This window comes from Argiope bruennichi, chromosome 10 (genome assembly GCF_947563725.1).
Source record: "Argiope bruennichi chromosome 10, qqArgBrue1.1, whole genome shotgun sequence".
Taxonomy (NCBI): domain Eukaryota; kingdom Metazoa; phylum Arthropoda; class Arachnida; order Araneae; family Araneidae; genus Argiope; species Argiope bruennichi.
Window position 1 is genome coordinate 20,613,942 of NC_079160.1, and position 22,975 is coordinate 20,636,916.

At 28.7% G+C, this 22,975-nt stretch overlaps 2 protein-coding genes across 2 annotated transcripts in view; one reads left to right on the plus strand and one right to left on the minus strand.

Annotated features, from left to right (window-relative positions):
* The window catches only part of LOC129987800 (small subunit processome component 20 homolog), a 59,965-nt gene extending 47,636 nt beyond the window's left edge, over positions 1–12,329 (plus strand). Inside the window, exons 51-61 of the mRNA XM_056095740.1 lie at positions 1,576–1,725; positions 2,604–2,720; positions 4,160–4,222; positions 4,468–4,599; positions 5,348–5,480; positions 5,605–5,765; positions 8,158–8,229; positions 8,343–8,504; positions 9,338–9,464; positions 10,715–10,860; positions 12,114–12,329. Of these exons, the coding sequence (XP_055951715.1) occupies positions 1,576–1,725; positions 2,604–2,720; positions 4,160–4,222; positions 4,468–4,599; positions 5,348–5,480; positions 5,605–5,765; positions 8,158–8,229; positions 8,343–8,504; positions 9,338–9,464; positions 10,715–10,860; positions 12,114–12,263 (1,413 nt within the window). The 3' untranslated portion in view covers positions 12,264–12,329. The remainder of the gene's footprint in view (positions 1–1,575; positions 1,726–2,603; positions 2,721–4,159; positions 4,223–4,467; positions 4,600–5,347; positions 5,481–5,604; positions 5,766–8,157; positions 8,230–8,342; positions 8,505–9,337; positions 9,465–10,714; positions 10,861–12,113) is intronic.
* A 2,019-nt stretch (positions 12,330–14,348) lies between these two features.
* The window catches only part of LOC129988485 (G1/S-specific cyclin-D2-like), a 50,558-nt gene continuing 41,931 nt past the window's right edge, over positions 14,349–22,975 (minus strand). Inside the window, exons 4-5 of the mRNA XM_056096723.1 lie at positions 18,112–18,260; positions 14,349–17,263 (exon numbers count right to left, since the gene is read on the minus strand). Of these exons, the coding sequence (XP_055952698.1) occupies positions 17,066–17,263; positions 18,112–18,260 (347 nt within the window). The 3' untranslated portion in view covers positions 14,349–17,065. The remainder of the gene's footprint in view (positions 17,264–18,111; positions 18,261–22,975) is intronic.

Consider the following 22,975-nt stretch of genomic DNA (forward strand, 5'->3'; position numbering starts at 1 on the left):
TTGTTGAAAATGAAGGAGGATATATTGAGCAATTTTAATTTTACTTTATTTAACAATTATAAATCATATTAAATGGTTTTATGTATGCTACAATGCCACCTAAAGGTGAATTTTTGTACTAGGTTTTTTTTTATTATTATTTTTATTTAATAAATGTAAAGCTCATTATCTCAATAATCTGTAGTTCAAATTTTATTTCATTTGGATCAATAAAACGCATTTTAGAGCCCTCTGAAGTAGGTAACTTATTTCTTGCTAACCTTGTATGCATGTGTGGTACTAAACAAAAGGCTTAGTGATTTTTATTAAAAAGTAACTCCTGTAGAATTCTACAAAAATCAAAGATAATTCAACTACAGTCGGCTATTTATTTCTAGCTATTAGTTACAAGCATTGATAATAATGATGAAAATTATGTAAGAATTAATTATTCTAATTACAAATTTCTTCCACTAGACAACTTATTTACACAACTAGAACAAGCATTCTGTGAAAATTATTTGAGAGGTTTTCATTTATCTTTGAAATATGTAACAATTGATTCATTTACAGCTATGACTGATTTGTTAAACATCAAATTTTTATGTTAGTTAATTTGCAAATTTCCTTCTAAATGAATGTTAATACATCTAAGAATGTGAATCATCTGAGTTACATGAATTTATATTGTGATGATAAATACTTAGAACCTTAAAAAGTGAATTAATTTTTTTAAGTCACATCTGCTTATGATAGAACATAATTTTGAATTAAGAAGAGTTTGAAGAGTAATTTACCAGAATTTTTTTATTTATGCTGTTAACCATAAATATAAAATATATAGAGAGAGAAAAAAAAAAGTGACATTTCAGTTTATTTAAATTGAATTATAATGATGGGAAATTTCAAGCAATAGGTTATCAAAAAATTCTTTAGTTTATCTAAAGAGATATTTTGTACAGTTTCAATTTTTTTTAAAATAGACTAATATATATATTTGCTCTAAAGCTTTAAAATAAGCATGTGAATATCTTTTAATTAAGATACTGATTAATTTGATGCTTTAATTATTTTATGAATTTGTGGATAATTTTTTCTTTTTATTTGACTGCCTAGTCTTTATATCTAACATTTACTAATGTCTGTTATAATTTAGTATGACTTCAATAAATTATGTAGTGAATAGTTACCTAAAAGTCTATAAATGTCTCTGAGAATTAAAAATATGGGGGCAGGGGATTTGTAAGTGGAATATTAACTCTAATATGATTTTCAATGTCTAATTGAAATCCTCAGTTGTGCATTGTGTAACTTCAGATAACATGCTAATCTAATGTATCAATTCACTGAGAAGAGGATGATTATTCAAATATGAACATAATTTATGCTTTATCTAATCTTTAGTGCTGTTCTGAAGTAATTTTATTTGAATATTTACATGATCTAGGTTTCAAAGTAATGCCTAAAAATTACAAGCATATTAAAAATTCTAAAATTGTTTCTCCAAACCTTTTATTACAAGTTTATATGTGTATTACTATATTCCATATAGTTTTGTTTGTGACTGATTTTAAATTGTGTTACTTGTTGTTACAGGTTTGTATGCAGTATATGCTGGACTATCCCCTTGGAAAACATCTTGAAAAGTCTATAACTTTTTTCATTTCTCAACTTGAATACCCTATGGAGCATGGCCGTGTCTCAGCTTTAGAAATGATCAATTCGATGCTGAATTCTTTTCCTGAAGTAAGAATTTTAAATATTACATTAGATATTTGCATTGTTTTATAGTATTTAGATTTTTACATGCTCCTTTAGAACCACAGTTTTAACTGGCTTGATTAGATTTGTCTTTAATCTATATGATGAGAATTGTCAGGAAGGGGGGCTGATCACCCTTCATCATAGAAAAAATAATTGGATAGTATATGTGTAGCTCTATTTGGACATGGTGAAAATTATCTAATGAATTATATTTTTTGTAAATTAAAAAAAAAAGTCTTTCTTGTCTCGCTGCAATTGAAAAAGAACCATTACTTATTCTCCACTAAGCAAATATTTAGATGCACCACATACTATATATGTATTTTAAAATGGTAATATAAATATAAGATTTTTTTTTGACAATCTATTTAAAAATATAAATATTTTTGTGATATTCAAAATAGTATTATAAATTAAACACCAATAACAATATCTAATTTATATACAGAGAAATTTGGCTAAGTTGAAATTTTTTAATCAAAATTCTTTGTTTATAATTATCTGATCCATCTCATTTTCTACATGACTTAATATTAATGGGGACCTGTTTTAATTAGATATTTTTTTGTTCCATCAAATTCAAATTATGCGAGTTTTGTTGCATGCATAAATAAATAAATCCATATTATTTTGTATTCAATTATGTAAAATCATCCTTTTGGGAGGTTTCGGTTGAATATTTTAGATGCAGTGTATCTTTAAACAATAAATAAGTGGGAGAAAAATTTAGGTTGATTTATGTATGAACTCTTCTGAGCTGATTTAAAATTAGAAAGAAAAAAATTATTTCAATTCAATTTATATATTTATGTTGGAATACTTTTTTTTCTAATTATTTTTGATTTAAATAATTTTTTTAGAATGTGTTGAAGAGGCATTCAGCTCTCTTCTTAATACCACTGTCAGCCAGGCTGGTTAATGATGTTCCGGAATGCCGAAAGATGGTTGCACAATGCATAAAGACACTTCTTACTAAGGTAGTACATTTTCTTAGCTCAGGTATTTACTGTGATTCCTTTCAGAAATTCTGGGAGAAGAAGACTTGATTCATTTAGTCCTTTTATACTAAAATATAAAGCATCTTACTAATAATCCTTTGGAAGAAAAGTAATACTGGTTACCTAGTGATAAGGTTTTGAGTTCAGAACAAGTAGGCTATTGATTTGAAGCCTTATTCCCATGAATATCTACCACATATGAAGGCCTAGGACATGCTAAACTGGGTGTCTTGAGTTGAAGGTTCTTTTAGAAATGTAGTGCTAAAGTTTGAAAGAAAAATGTTAGGCCAAGTATCAAACTCATCATCTGACTATGGAGCTTTTGTGTTTCTTGAAAACCTTGTTGTTAATATGGATAAATTAAACTAAATTTCGCAAAAATAAAAAAAAAGTATTAGTGAAAGCGAGAATTTAATTTGCTTTATTATGTTATATGTTGCAATTGGTGAAGTAATTGCAAAATCTTAAAACTGAAACTGTACTTAGAAGAAATAATTTCAATGATTTCAGTATGTTTTCATAAAATCTTTACCTCTAACATTTTTTTAATATTCATTCAGAAAAGGCAAATAATTCTGAAACTATTTTTTTTTTTTTAATCCTGAAACATGTATAACAGCACATAACTTTAGATATAATGCCCATAGAATGTTAACTGTTTTGATTTTTCTATCTAATTATCTGGAACCTTCCATTTCAGGAATATGTTTTCTTATTGATACAATTATGAATTAAAGAATGCTTGAAGTGTTTTGAACAATGTGTGATCTTTATACCAAACTACAGTATTTTTGTATGATTTAATTTCAGCCTATAAATTTGAAAAGGCAAAATTCAGTGTCTGTGTGATCAACAATCATACCAATTAAGAGGATAATTTAACAATCAATTAAACTGTCTAGCATTAAAAATTACAGTTGCAGAATAAAGGACTGCAGAATACAGTCACATCTGTTATTTTAATATTTTTTTTAAAAAAATGAAAATCTCTTGTTTTCTACTATTTGTTAACTTGAGACTGTCTATTTTTGAAATGTTTTGAATAATTGCCAGGTGAAAATTTAATTGCCAATTCAATGGAAAAATCCTTGTAAAAAGTGGCAAGTTAATAGTTAATTGCTTACATGGGGGTAATCTGCTTTAAAAATCAATGAAAAATGAACAATATAATATGAGTGTCCAATATCTGTTTTATGTTGTTATTGTTAAAAGTTGTATCTCACCAGAATATGAGATGTTAAAAAAAAAAAAAAAAAAAAACCTCAGAATACATATGAATAGAAAAAAAATGACTGTTTCTGAAAAATGAATCTGAATGCTTGCATTTGAAATAAATTTTTGTTAATTTTAATTTCATCATTATTGTATTCAATTGTTATGCTCTTTGTGCACCAATTTCATTTTTTCAATTTCTTTAGATTCAGCATGATGGACGGTCATCAATATTTTCTGTGCCATTTGCATGGTTGCAAGCAAAAAAGGTTAGTTTATATTAATTAATAATATGTGCCCATTTTAAATTAATGTGTTACCATTATATTTTCAAATACAAAACAGAGTTATGCTAAAACAACTTCTTTCTTTTTTTTGTAATAAATTTTTTTCTTTTGCAAAAAAATATAGCTGAAAATTGCTTTTTTTTTTTTTTTTTTTTAACTGGCACGATCTATTGCCTTTTCATTAAAGTTTGCAATTAAAAACCTATTTTTGTGAAATTTCTTTGTAGGTTTCCATGAAACGCTTAGGAGCACAATTATGCGGTATGTTTGCTGAAATAGAAGGTGAACTATTTGAGCATCGCTTCCATGAGATTTTACCTATTATTACAGAACTTGTACTTACTGCCAAATCAGAAGAAGTAAGTTTCATGAATATTTTCCCTTATTTTTTTGAAACTGAATAATAATGCTTTTTTTTTTTTTTTTGTCAGTTATGGAAAAGTTAAAAAGTTTTTATTTTCTTTTGTTTATCAGAAGTATTAAATTTTTATTTAAATATCGCTCCATTGTGACTAACATAACATTGAAAAGATTTTGACAAGTGTTAATATTGCATTCTTCAATAATTTCTAAAAATACCTTTTTTTCTTATATTTTATTAACATTACTCAGTGTAACATATTTATATGCAGAAATTTGAAGTCCACTCTGAATAATCCATGTGTATTAAAAATGAGGCATTAATCTGATTGAGAAAATTTGTTGCATGCTATTTCTAAATTCTAAATGAAACATATGAATAATATTTAAATGTTTCTGAGTAATGTTATGGTTATGTTTCTTTTTAAATTATTGCAAAATTGAAAGAAATATGTTCTTTAATTGTGACTAAAATCATATTATAGAAAAGATTTTGTTTCTTTAATAATTACATCTAATTTCTGTTTTTCTTAACACAATAAAAGTTTTATATATAATAAAAAAATAAATGTTAAAAATTCCTCTTTGAATTATATAGGTAGGACAGAAAAATGACAGCTTAATTTAAATCCATATTGCACTCATACATTTGAAACATGTGATGTTAATACCTCTTAATTTGAATGTTTCTTTGACTTAAAACTGAGTCTTGAATTTTATTTTTGCAATTCACTTAATACACTTTAGGTTAAAAGCCAAGCTGATGAGAGGTCCACTGACCATTTCCTGTACCAAATCCTGAATTCTTTGACAAAAATGCTGTCTTTTTGCCCTGTTATAAGAAAGAAAGATTTTGCTGATAGTTTGAAGTCATTATATAGTAAGTTCCCTCACTCCCACTCGCCTTACAACGATACCTTTTCTTTTATTATTTATTATATTCTGTATTTAAATATTGAATTTATATGTATGCGGTATTTAAGAAAAGTCAAATTATATTTCAGATGAACTTCAAGGCCTTATTCTTTATCCTCATGTTTGGGTTCGATTCGCCACAAACCAGCTCTTTAATTTAATGTTATTATCTTATTCCGTAGAAGAAATTGTGAAAGCCATTTGCAAAAAGAAAAAAGATAATTCTGTTTTCCTCAATAGCAGACAAATGGTAAGATGAATAGTGTTATAAAATATTTGGATATTTATATTTCAATCTATTCTATCTTATAAAATGCCTGTTTTTGTATACAATATAATGTTGCTCTCTCTCTCTTTATGTGCATACTTTTGTAATTTCTTGATTAAAAAAATAGAACACCAATGAATTATTTAAATAAATATCTTTTATGTTTATAAAAACTGGAAAAAAAACTAAAAGGCAACCACAGTATTATTTCAAGCATTTTATATAAAATGCTTTATTTAAATAAATAATATTAATTAAAAATTTTTAAGAAAATTCTGAGTTTGGTTTTAAAATTGCTAAAGGACTGATAATTGATATTAAAATAAAAAATACAATTATTTATAATTGTTGAATTCTTAAGATTTGGTTTAAAATTAATTTGAATCCGATTCAGAGTATGAATTTTCAGATGAATTGTGCAATCTGTTTTCCTATGCTATATTCTTTTTCCCTCATAAATAATTGTACTTTTTTTTTTGTTCTTTTATTATTATTATTCATTTTATCTCTATTACAGTTCAAAAATTTCCCTTTGCATGATAAATATCTGAACCTAAATCAGATTTCAGATAGTATCTTTTTTTCAATGTGAATCAACTGAAAGTTTTCTCAGTTACGATGGATGTAATAGGTGCATTTAAAAGGCACAAAGCTATTTCATATATAATAATCGTACTATGCGATTGTTTCCACCATAATAGTCTAATTATACTGTCTAACTCCTTCCCATAATATTTTCTTCCATCTTTTTCCCTGTCATGAATAAAATGTGTCTTCAAATGTGTACTGCTAGTTTTATATTTGAAAGTTTAAACCATTAAATCAGTTAGAAGGGATTTGAAAATGCTTCTTTGTATTACTGGATTTAAAATCTCTCCTGCAAGATGAATTGGACCTATTCATTATTAAATTTATTAATTATATATATATATATCATATTCTTAATTAATTTCAGTTGCTATTTGAATTCAAATTTCATTGTAATTTATACATTGTACAAGATAACTTTAATTGCCCACCATTAGTGAAATTCATATAGCTAAAATAAATGCTTATTTAGCTAAGTTTTAGTGTCATCCCTTTCTTGGAGCTAACTAGACCCTAGTTGCTTTTGCAGAGTCTTATTCTCCACCTTACTTGAATGAGCTTGTTGGTTGAGTTCTTAGACAAGGAATTATTAAAGCTGCTTAAAAAGTGTAATCTTTTCTTTAACTATGGAGGAGATAATTAAAGCTTTGAATTAAAATAAATCTTTCCTATTTATTAAAAATGAGATACATTATAAGTATATATATAATTTGCTTATAATTTTAATTTTAAAATATAATAAACTGTTCGTTTATATATAATTATATAGAAAATAAGTTATTTTATTAGGTATAGTCAATAAATAACGAGACACAGACTACTTCATATAGTTCATTTAATGAAATTCAAAAGTATTGTCCATGATTGTTTGAGTATTCATCCCATTGTGATATTATTCACACATTGCCTCACTCTTAACATCTCTACATACTTTGACTACTGTTTGAAATTATTGTAAATTCACTTCTTGATCTCATCATCTGTTTGAAACTGTTCTCTCTGCAATGCTATTTTGTACTCACCAAAAATGTGGAAGTCACACATGGATTCGTCTACATTATAGGTGAATTAAGGTGAATTAAGGCTTCTCATTTGAATTTCTGCAAAAGTTTTTTTTATTGCTTTAGTGGTGTGTAGTTTAGTTATGTTGTGCAGTAGGGTGACATCATGAGAAGCTTTTTATTTGGACATTTAGATTTAATTGTTTACCTGAGTTTTGTTAACATTTCTGGATGCCACTGAATAATAAAAACCATGTTTTTAAAATTAATGGGGATTCCTTGCAGTCAAAGAACAAAAGCATTATCTTGCCAACACTAGTGTGGAGAATCTTAAACTGCTTGGTTATGACCCTTTTAGCTTGCATGACAATTATTGTCACTTAAGGAATGAAAAGCATGAGATTCTTTTCATCATACCAGAATCTACATTTCAGGCTCTCTTCTTTCTTTCTAAATACTATAATTTTATTTTAATGGCCTTTACCTCATTATTTATTCACTGTACCAAATATGATATTCTTCTAAAATTAAGTTTAATTCTATTGTTTTATAAAGAATTGTATATGCAAAAAAATGCTACCAAATATTGATGACAGTTTACACAAATATCTGACAAAGTAAGATAGTGTAAGATTTGATAATATTAAATTATAATTTAAATTCTGCTCTTATTTTTGTTCAAATAAAAAAAATGGCTTTTATCATTTCTTAAATTATGCATGATTAAAAATTGTCACCATTTCAGTTGCAAAATTTAGCTTCTCATTGTTTCATTTTCTTTCTAGCTTAGAGATTTATCTGCAGACTTCTCTACACAACTACAAAGTCCATTCTTAGATGAAAAATTTGGGGAATTGGTGAGTTTTATTTAGAAATATATAAAATATGTATGTAAAGTTATTTTTTAAAGTTATGTGTCATGAGTAATTTACTGTTTAAAACAGAAGAAACTCTGAATGATTTGTTACAGATCATTCGTAATCTTATCTACTTAGCCAGAATAATAGCAAAACTTCCTGAAAAATCCATCCAAAGTGACGAAACAGTTGAAGTTACTTTAGATTGGATGATCCGAAGGCTTTGTCGAGAAGCAAAGAGAGAAGTAGCAGATAATCCTACATTTTATGAAAGGGTAAATATAAACAATTTCTTTAAACTAATTTTTAATTTCATTAAATGGAGAAATTGAAAATCGGAATATTTTTCAACTGAAATACATATTTTCTCATATCTTGAAATCATGTTACGATCTTATGCATGTTTTATATATATATATATGTGTGTGTGTGAAGATTTTTTTTCTTCTTCTTTTTTGAAATAAATAAATTGTAGTAAATTTTTTAATTACAATGACCTGATGAAAAGTTTCTCATCAAACTACCAAAAGTTTGATTTTGGTATTGAAAATTCTTTAATAATGTGAAAACTGAGAAAAATTTTATAGAAATTGAATTAAATTGATCATTCTGGTTGCTATATTTGTGAGACTTTGTTTATTTTACATGCTGATTGTGACATCCAGAACTTGATTAATGATTAATAATAATTTAAATAAATGATAATTTTTAAAGATTTAAATTATCTTAAGTTCAGAAAAGTTCAAAATAAGTTAATGATAAGTATTCTATTTAAAAAAAAAAAAAAATAATGTTTTAGTGGTAAGTTTTTAAAGCATTAACTAAGTATGAAAATATAAAATGTGAATTTCACCATTTTTAACTAGATTAAAAACAAATTAATAATAGTGGAAGAAAATATTTCTGTAAAGGAGACAATGGATTTAAAATGATAAAAAGAAAACTGAATTTAGAGCTCTTTAATAGGATAAGTATTTTGAATGAGTATTTTCTTTAGAGTAAAACACTTCATTCTTCCAATTTCCTTATAATTTTTGTGTTTCTCTTTTATATGCCTTATCTTTTTATATAGTATCTAATTGTTCTTTTTTTTTTTTTTTTTTTTCAGAGAAGATGTGTTTTCATGTTTATGGCTGCATTTGCTGGTGTAATAGAAAAAGAGAAATTAGTATCTCTATTAAGTAATATGCTAGTCCCCTTATGTAGGGAAATTAGTGACGCTTCAAAATATACAAGTGAGTTTCGGTGAACTCTTTCCATTGTTATAATCTATCAATTTTATCAACATATCAATGAAATTTAGCTTTTATCACACATTTTTCTCTAACAGTTTATTTCACTTTGCCTTTTTTCAATGTGCTTGAAAGCTGTGATAAGCCATAGTAATTTAACAGCATGATGTGATCCTCTTGTATTACGGGTTCTTGGTACAAACCCTGTTCCACTTAAGAACGGGGAAAAAACCTTTAACATGGAAAAGTCCCATCACAATGGGACTCTTTTATTTTAAATCAAAAGTCAAATATTCTCCAATTGTTATGGTTAAAATTTTGGAAAGAGGAGAGCTGTTTTAGGCTTTGCCCCCATCATTTGAACACAGTACGAAATTGCATGCTCAGTATTAAAAATAGTCTTATATTACTTTAAAATTGCACTTTAAAATGCATTAGCTAAACAAAAGTTAATCATTAATCTTTACATTTTTATGATTATTCATATTAGATTAATGATTTTGTTTGACTTTCCTTTAAATTGGAGGTTACCTCAATCATTATGGAGTGTATTTTAGAATTTGATAATAAAAAACGATTTAACAGCTTTCTGAAATTTGTATTTCTAGATTCATTAATCTCTTTTTCATAATGTGGCTTCAATGTTTGTTTGATCATTCTAGTTTTAAATTCAATTAATACTGACAATTCTTAAAATTCAAAAAGTATCAATTTAAATGTTTATAATTTAGATGTTAATTTGTGCTATTTATCTAACAGCTGGAATTTCTGTTTTTGATCTAAGTAAACATTTTAAAAAGTGAGCAGTATCAATGTTCTTTTAACTTTACTTTCAAAAACTTTTAATTACTTTTGTTTATAAAAGAACAGCCTCGCTTATTTTCAGAGTGTTTTCTTAAAACAAACAGCACTTCCTAAACCGACCAGCAATGTATTGGAATTTCAAAAAATTTCCCTGATACCAAGAAATTAAATAATTATCAGAGAAAAGGGAATTTCTTTATTAGATATAAATTGCAAATAAAAAAATTTTTTGTTGAAAAATTTGAATTATTCATTTGTAAAATTTCTTTTATCTTTTCAAATAAAAGAGTAATAAATTCATGGAATTTTTTTACTGGGAAAGGAAAAAAATTCATTTCTAGAGTTTGTTTGAAGCATAGATTGAAGTTTGTGTAAAATAACATTTCAGATCATTTTGAAAAGGTGGTATAAAGTTAGATATTAAATTATAAATATTATTTTCTTTGTAGATGAAGATATAAAGAAGATTGCACAAGAAGCCCTAGATATAATTAAAACAATTGTGGGTGTCGATGAATTTTCTGATGCATATGCACAAGTACAAACAACTTTATTCAAGAAGAAAGTGAAGAGGAAACAAGAAAAAGCTCAAGAAGTAAGATACTTTAATTTTCAATTGTTGTTAACATTTTATAGGCATTTGTAAATTTTGAGATTCTAAAAATCTGCAAATTTAATTGTAAAAAACAATATTTATTCCCATTTGATAAATTTAAGAACAAAGATACTCTGTGTGGGGTCAGTTAGTTTAATACAAGATGTACCAAGAATTTAATAAGTTAAGAAAAAAGTAGTCATTTGTTTTGTATTAATAAACAGCTTTTCTCTTTTTTTTTTTTTTTTTTTTTTTTTTTTTCTATGCACCTAAAAAATAATATATTGACGGAAATTTTATTTTTCAAATATTTGATTTGACCCAATTACTCATAAAAGGTACATGCATGAATTTCCTTTTAAGTTCGATTGCAATGTTGAGGAAGGCTGATTTAGAACAATATGCATTGTATGGAATGCATAATCTAGAAAATAATTTTAAAAATCAAGTTTTTAAATATATATGTAATGATATTTTAAACTCTTAATTTAATCCAAATTAATTTCCAAAGCTTTATCTTAATTTAGACCATAGTAATTTTATTCTCTTATTTCCTGATCCGATTCCACTGTTTCTATTTAATTAATTCAAGAGAAGCTTTGTAAAAATGCTTACATTTGCACTTTCACATGCTCCGTGTAGACAGGATAGAAAGATGTGCAGTAAGCACATTCTTTTTAAAAGATCCCTGTGTTTCCCTTACTTATGATTGACATGCATCAGAAATCCCTATCAGAATCTTAATAATATATTAGCACTGTAAAAAAATATTTTCCATATCAATATCTCATGTTATATAAGATGAGGGATAATTTATTTCTTGCTTTTCCCGCTTCTGCTTTTGTGCCGCACTTTGGCGGACGCGCCTGGTCTGCGCCTTCTTGTAAATAATCATGCCTGCCTCCCGGGAGAGAATAAATCAAATTTTAAAATGCCAAGTCTCTTCACTGTTTGTCGTACCTGCATTCTACTTAACATAAAATAATGCTTACATATATATTTATATATATTTTATGGTGTCTTACTTACTCAAATTACTTTATATCTTTCAACAGTAGTAATAATTCTTAACATAATGTAATTGTGATTCATTGAAGGAATCTACTTGTAATTATTTTATATTCTTTTACTATAATTTAATTGAAGATTTCTATAATTGAAAATTATAAAATCTATTTATTTATCTATATAAGGTAATATTAATTCTTGCATAGTGAAATCTTTCTAATATTTTGAAATTTGCTTCCTTTTAGGCTGTTACTGATCCAGAGAAATATGCACAGAAAAGAATTAAGAAGCAATTAAGTAAGAGAGAATCAAAGAAAAGAAAGATCATGAAGTTAAAAGGCAAAAAGAAAGTTGTAAAGAAGACCAAATTGTCAGATTTGGTTATAGCCTCGTAAAAGACTTGGATAAATGAACTTGTAAATATGTCCAATAATTTGTACAATAAATTATTTTAATATATTTTCATGTGCGTTTTCTTTTGAATAAAATCATTACGATATTGCAGACAAAAAAAAAAGGAAAGGAATTATAATTGCTCGTGTAAGTTCAGTTATCTTCATTAACAATTTTCTGGATATTTTTGCTGAGGAAGTTTTATTATTTAATGCATAATTTGCATCTATACACAGAAGAAATGTGTGAAAATAAACTCATCTTCAAAGATGAGAAAGGAGTACTTGAGTAAGTCTGGTAGAGCAAAGAAAATGTTCATCTGTTTTATTATTTTTTCTTTCTTTCTTAATTGAAGACCTCCTCAATTGTTAGTTGTAACAACTTATTCTTTCGTTACAATGCTTAGCAATAATTAATAACAATATTTGTATATGATATGATTATGTTTAAGAAAAATCAATTTTTGGAAAAACACTGAAGAGCTATGAGATGCAAAAGTAATAATTCATGAATAGCAAGTATCAAATATATGATTTTAACCCATTAGGCAGACAAATCGGGGGGGGGGGGGGGGTATGGTTATTTCAAAAGCAGATAAATATTAATATAAAAATCTTCTTAAAACTTTGGATATTAGATGTACAAAAAAAGTATATTCAAATTAGATCAATTCAATTTTTAGATATTTTAAGTTATAGAAATAATCAGACATTTTGAGTAATAAATCAAAATAATCAGACATTTTGAAAGTTGAGCTTCTGGTGTTCCACCAGCTTAACAGCAACCATTTTGTAAATTGCTCATTTTCTTATTATATCTTCATTGTGGTTAAATCAGTCACACAATACATGTATGTCCCTCTGTCAACTTCATGTCCTACTCCAAGAGGATAAATAACATCATAGCATAAGACCACATGCAACTATCTTGATCACATGACTATGGTGTTAATATTAGTTGATCACATCAAAAGGATATTTAAGGAAGCTTCATTTCTACTAAAATTTAATTTGTATGAATATATATATACATATAAACCTTTGAATCACCTATTCTGTCATTGGTTGAAATGAAATAAAGTAATGCAAGAACGTCATATTTGGTAATTGCATGATATATAGAAATCTGATGTAAATTAGAAAAGAACTGAATACTGAAAAAATCCAGTGATATTCTACAAAAATGTATTTTGTCTCTTAATCTTATGCACATTGATATGTTTTATTTAACATACAATATAAAATGATATTAGGGATACTTATAAAGTATTTAAAATCATAAAATGCCTTTATTTTTCATTGAATGCACTATTTTTTTATTTCTTGATATAAATTCTGAAATCCTTTTACTATAAATTGTTTTATGCTACGCTTCAATCTCTATAACCTTTTATGGTAATCGAGTTTCTTAAAAATTAACCAACTTTGTAATTTTATCTCTAAAATGATTGGTTATTAAACTATCTGTGTTGATGTTAATATTATCAATTAGCTTGTCATTAAAAGGCTCATTAAAAATAACAGAGTAACTAAAAATAATGAACCGATTAACAGTGTTACATTGTTCCTAGTACATCTAACAATAAAATGCTTGTTGCATTATCTGCTCCAAAAGCAATTTCAGTACACATAAATATTTATACTTGTTATAGGAAATTTATTCTGTATCTTAAAAATAATAAAAAATATTTAACAGATACCTATAATTATGCTATTTCTAAACAGATTTGTACGTCATAATCTAAAATGGATGTGTCCCATCAATAAAACATCTGATTTTTAAGAACTGTCTCTTATTCAGTAAGCAAACTCTAATTTCCAATGTAATCTGTAATTCTGCAATATGGAACTAGTTATATTTATGCACAAGTCCTTGGTTATATATATCTGTCTTAATAGAATTTAGGCCAGCAGTAGACTGTGTTATTGCTTTGTCTCCATTGAAGTATTTAAAATTTTTTTCCTTAATCTTTTGTTTATTGTCTGCTTGATAGTACAGATGCCAATTATCAAAATTAATTAAATTTTACCAAAAAATAATCAGTAAATAAAAATTTGTGTTAAAAAAAATGACAAATCTAATAAGAATTTATGGATTTTTTTTATTTGCACTTAGAAAAGTCTTGTAAACTTCAGATAACAGATACCAGTTTTTTCCGACTGATGTCCACACAAGCATACCAATATATAACTAATACATGACATTATATAAACAACAACAATATTGCCAGTATTGATACTTCAAATGATAAAATGTAATAAACATTTCAGGCATATTGCAACACTTGAAATGTTTTTCATTTGAATATTGATATCTTGTACGACATATTAAGATATCCTTTTTTGCATATTATTAATTATTTTTCCAGAAATACATAATAAATTACAAACAGCATCAACGAACAATATTACCTTAAATTTGGGCCTTTAATTATTCATAAAATACTAAAAAAACATCTAATAAAATTTATACTGAAAATTTTGCAATAAAAATAATTGTATTCAAACAGTCTTTTTTCATACATTGAGGTAGAATATTTCAGTACAATTCAATTATTATATTTATTGCAATTCTGTTTATAAAGAAATAAATCTTGCTAATGACGAAAAGAAAATCTTATAACAAAATGAAACAAAAAATACAATACTTCATGAATGGGGGGAAAAAATTAAGAATATTGATTAAACAATAAATCAACAACATTCAGAATTTTTGCAAAACAAACTTCAATTTGCACTAGATTATGATAAATTATACTTCAAAAATTTCTTTAACAATAAATACAGTCAATTATTTTACAAGAACTTAGTTTTGGTGACCATTAATAACAGTGAAACATTCTTTTATTTTAACAGTGTAGTTGTAAAAAGTGAATTTATAACAACTTTTGAGTAAAAATGGATGATTAATCACACTGACCTAATTATCACTTTTTTTTTATATATCAAACAGCAACAATTTATAATGCCCGTTGCTTAACTGATGACAACAAACATGTAACTGATATATTTTTTATGAGAATTGTGAAAAGAATGGGAAGAAAGAAGATGCAAATTTTTGAGCACCACTTACATCTGTACATATTACATAAGATACAAAAATATTTCAAGATACAGTCAGAGGTAGGAACTGTTTTATTCCCTGAATTTGATAACTTTACAACCTCTTTTGTATGTCTATCTAGGGAGAGAGAACAGATAAATGTCCACTGCTTTTACGTATTTTATATAAAAGGCACACGCGTTCAATCATACACCTAAAATTATTGCATTTAGCAATCCCCAAAACAAAGTAACAAAAGTAGAGCTTTATGTTTCCTCTTTATAAAATAATTGGTCTTTTTCCGTACTACAAATAATATCTTAAAATGATTGTCACAAAATATAAAAGTGGTTGGTAAAGATTTTATAAACTAATAAAGATCAGTCTTCATTAGTACATTTATTATCTGTTTCGTTCACACATTAACACAGTAAAAAAAAAAGTATTTAAGACTAGAAATAACAGAAAATTGTGTGAGTTTCTTATTTTTAAAATCAGTCTTACACTTCTAAAAAGTAGGGCAGCAATATTTTAAATATTGGGAAGGGGAAATCTTAGTTTAAGAAGAAATTTAATTACTATAAATAAATGATATACTTTTTTTTTCCTAACTCCCTATTTGAAAAAAAAAATTAATTAAAAAAAACAGAGATGAAAGCAGGATTAGTATGAGCAGAGTTTAAAATGGCCTCACGCAAAAGCAAAAATGTTAAAAATTTCAAAATGGCAATATGATAACTGATGAAAATGTTTTGGAAAATGAAGTGATATGGCAAACATATTTGTACGCATTGTCTTATAAAAATGCAGGTAACTTTCTTATAATGCACTGGTATAACAAGTGTTGAAAACGGCTTTAAAAAATAGAACACACTATGAGCAACCATTAATTTTAAAAATGGTCCCTCTTAAATGCAGACAGCATAATAAAACTATGCTGAGGTTTACAGAAGTACTTCATAGGTATAAAAAAGTTTGTAACAAATTTATTTGAAAAAATAACCTTTCCAGGTAACTATAAAAAGAGTAAAAATAGACTGATATAAAAACTGCATTGATAATAAATGCTGATATCTATGTACATAACAAATCCTTTTTTTTTATCTTTTTAATTACTTAATTTATCCCCTTTTTAAATTAACAGTAATGATTGTCACACAAATTTTCTAACATGCACACACAGCTATTCTTGTAAGCATCCCTGTTTGGTCCACTGAAGAATGGAATACAAAAACACTCCATTATTAAATGGAATGCACATCTAACCTAAATTATTTATACAATACTAACCACTGATTCTTACATTTTGATTAGGAAAGTTTATCTGATATGAAAACATAACATTCAGTCCATTCTTACTTACTGACACCTGATCATTCAGAAATCACTCATAACACAGCATCAAAGCTAGCTTGAATTTCATTTTTAACCATATATGAAATCACCAACGTAACAAAAACAAATTTTGAATGCAACTGGATTTTGAAAAAGTATTCCAAAATACCAGAGGAGTTTTAGCATTTCATTCCATATCATCAGTAAAAATCAGTGGCAACACTCATTATTCAAAAACATAACAACCACAGCTATTTGCCTTGCCTCTTGAGCAGGCAAGCACAATCTCCTTGACTCAATCGTTCAATCAGTCAGTTCTATATGACTAGCAATAAAAAACATGTCCTTTCACTTGTCCCTTGCCGTTCAACAGTTCAGAGTCAATTGGAACAATATAAAAAATACTGATAGCTAATTTTATTCTTCTCTAGTACAAAATATCTTGGACATCAGTAGGAGTTTCTGCTTGTACTAAGTCCTGAGGATCCATTTGTTGTTCTGCAAGTTTATGACTGGTTGTCATGGTAATTGGGAGTGCCCCATTGGAGGTTATTGGTAGGGTGGCTGCGGCTAGGCGATTGACTATGATTTCTTCAATTTGCTCCCAGCACGACCGTAAGCATCCCTAGAAGAAAAACACCAAACATCAGAGGAAGAATCAAAGCATAAAGATGAAAATATATAATTTCAACATATTCCTTTCATTTCCAAAACTAATAAATAAATATTGTTTTCAATTTTTAGAATCCAGTTGATCAAACTATAAAGCAATTTAGCACAATGGAAGCAAAATCACATACCTTTTAAGCATAAATGTTATTTTAAAAGAATGACGACCATGTAATAAAATTATGTAGCAATGAAAATTTTAAAATTGACTTCTAAGAAATTATAACAAAATAACAATTATTAATTTAGAGAAGAATATTTCATAAATATTTATGGAATGTTCGGAATAAGAAAGACAACTTTAGAATGACCAACAGAAAATAAATTCTTAACGAACTTTAATGAGAACTTAATTTTTACATGATTCTGATGAGAACATCAGAAATGTTTAATTTCAAACCTAGAGCCCTTTATATATAATTTAACCGAAAAAGAAAGAAATAATCTGCTTAGTACCCATTTTGTCATTTTTATTGAGCTTTGTCCTGATTTTATAGATTACTTTATAAGACTGCTAGCTAAAATCATCCAATAGAATAAATACCTTGAGATTCCAAATTATCAAGTTAAAAAATTTCAAAATTTAAAGGCATTCTTTTTGTCAAGCTTATAAACTCTATTCCGATAATTCCATGTAACCTTAACACCAAATACCCACTTAGGAGCTAAGATTTGCCAGAATTTAGATATGTCATCCAATATTTTTTCCCCCTCAATCCTTCTGATTCAGAGAAAGCCTTAACATTAAACTTTCTGATTAAAAAATTTCCTAAATTAGTAAAGCAAATTCTTCATTATACTTACAGGCTCTATGCCGGTAATTTCATGTAACCTAAACACCAAATCGTTGGCTGATGCCCACTTATGCTCGAGGCGTGCTGAGAGTCCTTGAATGGCAGCCCCTACACTGGCGGCAGCAATCATGGAGGGAGGGTACATTGAGAATTTCACCTCTGAAATGACAAAGGAAAAGAATTATTTTCATATGCACACTGTGAAAGAGAAAACAATATCTACAATAAAAGAAAATAAAGGAAACTAAAGTCACCCCACCCCTTCCCAATAAGCAGTCCGAAAACTCCTGACTAGGATAATTAAAGAGCGCCATCAAAATTCTTCTAGATTCCCACAGTAACTAACCTTTGTCTCCCAAAGTACATCACGCGGACTACTAATAAAGTTTTGTTTATATACTTTTATTTTTACGAGCAGAGGACAGTAACAAGAAGGGGGAATTCCTCCTCCATTCTTCTGTTAATCGCCAGGCGATGCATGGTTGGCAAGCGATTCCGTGCGTGACAAAAATGTCGACAATTATTACTCCGTTTTTGGGTGCAATTCATGGACCTCTGGATGAGAAAGTTGATTAGGGAATTGTTTAGCTTGCACTACACAACACATATTCCAGGCCCTTTGTTTAGGGAGGGCAGGGTGAGAGAAAGAACAGGAGTACAATCGATTTCATGGATGCCTGGTTTCGAGATGGCGATAGATAAGTTGTGTAGTATGAAAGACTTGATTGTCGTACAATTTGACCTCGCAAACGGCAGAAGCATCATTTAGATGTTAGTTTTTAACCCCTTAAATACACGAAGAGAAACTGTGTGACAATCAACTGGGGCTATTGTCTTTCTTAAATAAGTTAAAATAAATGTTTCATATAATAACTGTTGTTAAGAAAAATGTTCGACAGTGTATCGCAAGTATTTAAATAGTTATTTATGTGTTGCCCTATTCACCTACTCTTCTAACTTGTTTTTTTCCATTTGTTTTGAAATGTTTCATTCTGAACCAGTCTGTAGGATATCAATGCCTGAAACGGCCTCTTAGTATTTGGGGTACAGCATCCCTGCACTGTAATCCGCCAAACTTAATTTTTATTCATCTATTTTAAATTGTTATTTATATGTTGCTGTATTAAAGTTTTAAGATCTAAAATAAAGTTGTTCGGAATGGGGTCTATCTACTGCAGGGAGCTCCTGCCGGCAGTGTGTGGTTTGGTTTGTCTTCTCCGCCCCATGTCCAACTGATTGTTAAATAGGTGTAATGGCTACAGGTGCAAGCACATGGGGAAGCATAATGTGTATCTGAACAAATGAACAGTTAATTTTTAATTTTCTATCTTAACATAAAATATGGACATTTAATTCGAAGAAAAGTTTAAATTAGGTGAATAAAACTCTTCTACACCCAATTAGAACTGGATTTACATGGGAACTACACAAGTTATAAGCTTAAGGACACTACTTTCTTGGTGTCCTTTCCCTCCTTCCTCAAAAAACTGTTCCAGTGAGCAAGTGTCACATACTCATTGCACGATAGTAGGCTCCACTTGTTATAATCACAGATATAACGATCAATTGGTTGTACAGATAAAATTGCGAGAAATGGATATCCTGCATCTAAATACATAGAAAATCCGCTAATTCTGGTAATCAACAATTCGCCTATTGTGATCAATTTTGATATCCCAGGGGTTCGGCACGGAAGTTTTATTATAACCAAACAAAAGAAACGGCCGTGATGTTTTCGAAAATCAACTGACCTTTATTAAGAAGGCCTGGATCAATGTTGATGTACATTGGAAAAAAGCAATTTATCATGCGAAGAGATGACAGTATTACGACAAAAATTATGAAAAAGAGCCAGAAGGGAAATCATCAAAAATCCTCGAAATTTTGCAAGCCCTTCAAATGTTAAGATTAGTCCAATATCGAGCTTAATCTTTATTGAACATTATCCACACGAAAGATTTAATCAATGAATGTCTGATAACTTTCAATTACCTATTTAAGAAATTATAAAATAATAAATGTGCATATTTTTAAATCCTGTGCATTGTATAGATTTTTCTGTTCCTAATTAAAATGAATGAATAATACGAATGCTGTTGTGCTGTCTTCATATTTTTACCATTGAGTTGTGTTATTTTGGATGTACAGATACTGCAAACAGCATTCACAGAACTTAAATGAACATATAAAGGACCTATATCTGAAACAGTTTAGGGTCTTATCAAGGCTAAATCAGGCACTATATCCAACTAAGGTAGAGTGAAATCTGAATCACGGATTATTATTATGAGACGGTGATACAAATAGAGGTTTTAATCATTATTCCTAAGAACACACGGATATTCTAACACAACATTATAGATTTCTGACGAAATGAAAACAAGTTGCAAACAATGAAATGAGGGAAGTAATATTTTTAGCTTTAAATGAATAGGAATAATTTCATGTGATCATTATCAACGTCATAATACTGTTCACACAAAGAATCGCTTTTAGCGCAAATTTTTCTATCCACGCAGATATTCAAATTATTATTCACATACAAAAATAACTAATAGTAATAATAATAATAATTTCAGAAAGTGAATAACTTTTTTTCACCATTATGAGTCCCCTATAACATTCTCAAAATCAAACTACAAATGGAAAAGGAAATCTGCCACAAAGGTATTTTTCATATCTCACAGAATTCATACCAACAGCTAGTGTTTGGTATTGAATACATCACGACTGCGAAATCAAAACTATCATAACTAACACAGTCATCACTCGCTAGCTGAAAGGAGACCCGTTTTCAAAAGGTGGGGTGAAAGATAACTCTTAATAACTATATCATCGCTCACATGAGTTTCATAAAATACCGCGCTAAAAATGATGGCCGGCACAAAGTCCACGATATACGCCCGAATATATAAATATAGACGCGCATAACAGGGAAGGAGAGAATGAACAATGAATGTGGAAATGATTGCAAGCGAACTTGGCTAGATGCCCGTTTGGGGCCAAGGTCATTCAATTCCCAGGCCCTCCGTAGACTAAGGCCCACACACCTTTAAACATGCTTTTACCTAGACGCGGCAGGTGGAAGGGAGGTAGAGGGGTAGGGATAAGTAAAAAACAAGTGTGAAGAGATGGAGGGGAGGCGAAAAGATAAAAAGAGTATTTTATGATACAGCAGTGCTTTATTTTACTCATCTTGATACAGAAATATATAAACCGCAACATAGGTGAGCGAGTATATGCGTCGATGCCGAGAAAGCAAACAATAAAGTTTGGGGAGGGGGATAAATATTCTCGATTCATAACCCTGATTTGTGTACTTTTGAAACAGAAAGTTCAGTAGGATATTCAGATGAATGAGGACTAATGTCGATACATATGATTCTGAGAGGTATTATCTACATAAAATGTGCATGAAATTTGTGTGAGGAGATGAGCCATTTTTACAACTATTTTTGTGACAGTTGCCTCAAATAAATATTACATACTGCGCATAGCAGAATACTACTCTTGTTTAAGTAAATTGCAAATAATAAATATTATATATCAGATCGTCATTATTCAGATTGTTATATGCTCAAACCGATGTGCCATGGGAATTATATTATGGTTTGGAAGCACTACTTAATCCTTGAAATAAGGATTCTGCATAAATATAAATAAATTCCAAATACAAAGAGCTTCTAATATCTCATTTCTTCTATAAATATTCGATAATTGTAATTTCATGAGTAAGAATATTCTTGAAGAAACAAATCACAAATTCTGGAAAGACAGATTTGACAGAAAAAGGAAAGAAAAATTCCGTTTAAAAAAGTTAAAAACCATCACTCAATTCTCATTCAACAATGTTCGTATTTACAATTCTTTCCATCTTACTTGCAATAAATTTTTTTTAAAAAATTCAATCTTAGAATCCTTTTTCCGAGAGTTAGGTTTATACAAGAGCAGGAGCGAAAGCTGGAGTTCTCTTTTTTTTACTCTTAGCGGATGTTTGTATTACAAATTCCAAAATCTTGAAAACGAATAAATGTTTACATTGCATCTGAATCTAACATTCTTAAGCTAATGATTACAACGCCCAACCATTTCCCCTCCCAAATGTTTCCCATGAAAGCAGTGTTTTATTCCAAAACCAGTGGTGCCACAAATATTATTTTAAGTCAGTTCCTCTCTATAATTAAACTTAAAACAACCAACCCTACTATAGATACTAATAGAGAATCCAAACAATCAATATTAACACAGGAAACGAAATCAAGCGGAACGCAGAGCAACACCTCCTAACTCTTTCCCGTCATTTTTCTTTTCTTTTCTTTTTTTCTTTAGATATTTTTCCTCCTTTTATTTTAATTAAACATCATCACCGTGACTCGCCGACAAAGGCAACTCGCTACGCACAAGCAGAGCGTCCCTGAAATCACAGGAACATTTAAAACAAGCCTAAAAAATGAGAGAAAAAAAAACACCTTGGAGAGATCTTTGGAGAGTGGAGGGGAGGGAGAAAGCGCAGACGAAAAAGAAAAGAAATCGCAATGAATGAAAAAACTTTTCTCTCGCGTAGGCGTCCCCGTAATATCGAGTTTCCCCCCGGTCGGAATGCAAGATCCCACGTGACGAGAGGGTTATGAACTCTTATTGGCTGGAGGACGACCGACGGGATTTCCTTCCTCCAGTACTCCGGTGGCCGCTTTTCTTTCTTTTTCCGACATCCCTCCCTCTATCCTCCCCTCCGCAAAGATGCGGTTGCTATGGAGACGGCAGCAAGCGTTTATGAGCTCCACGCGCAGTAACAGGCGCGTAAAAACGAGAATTACTTTTAAAAATTACAATATTAATAATAAAAATATGTAACACGGCAAAAACTTAACAGC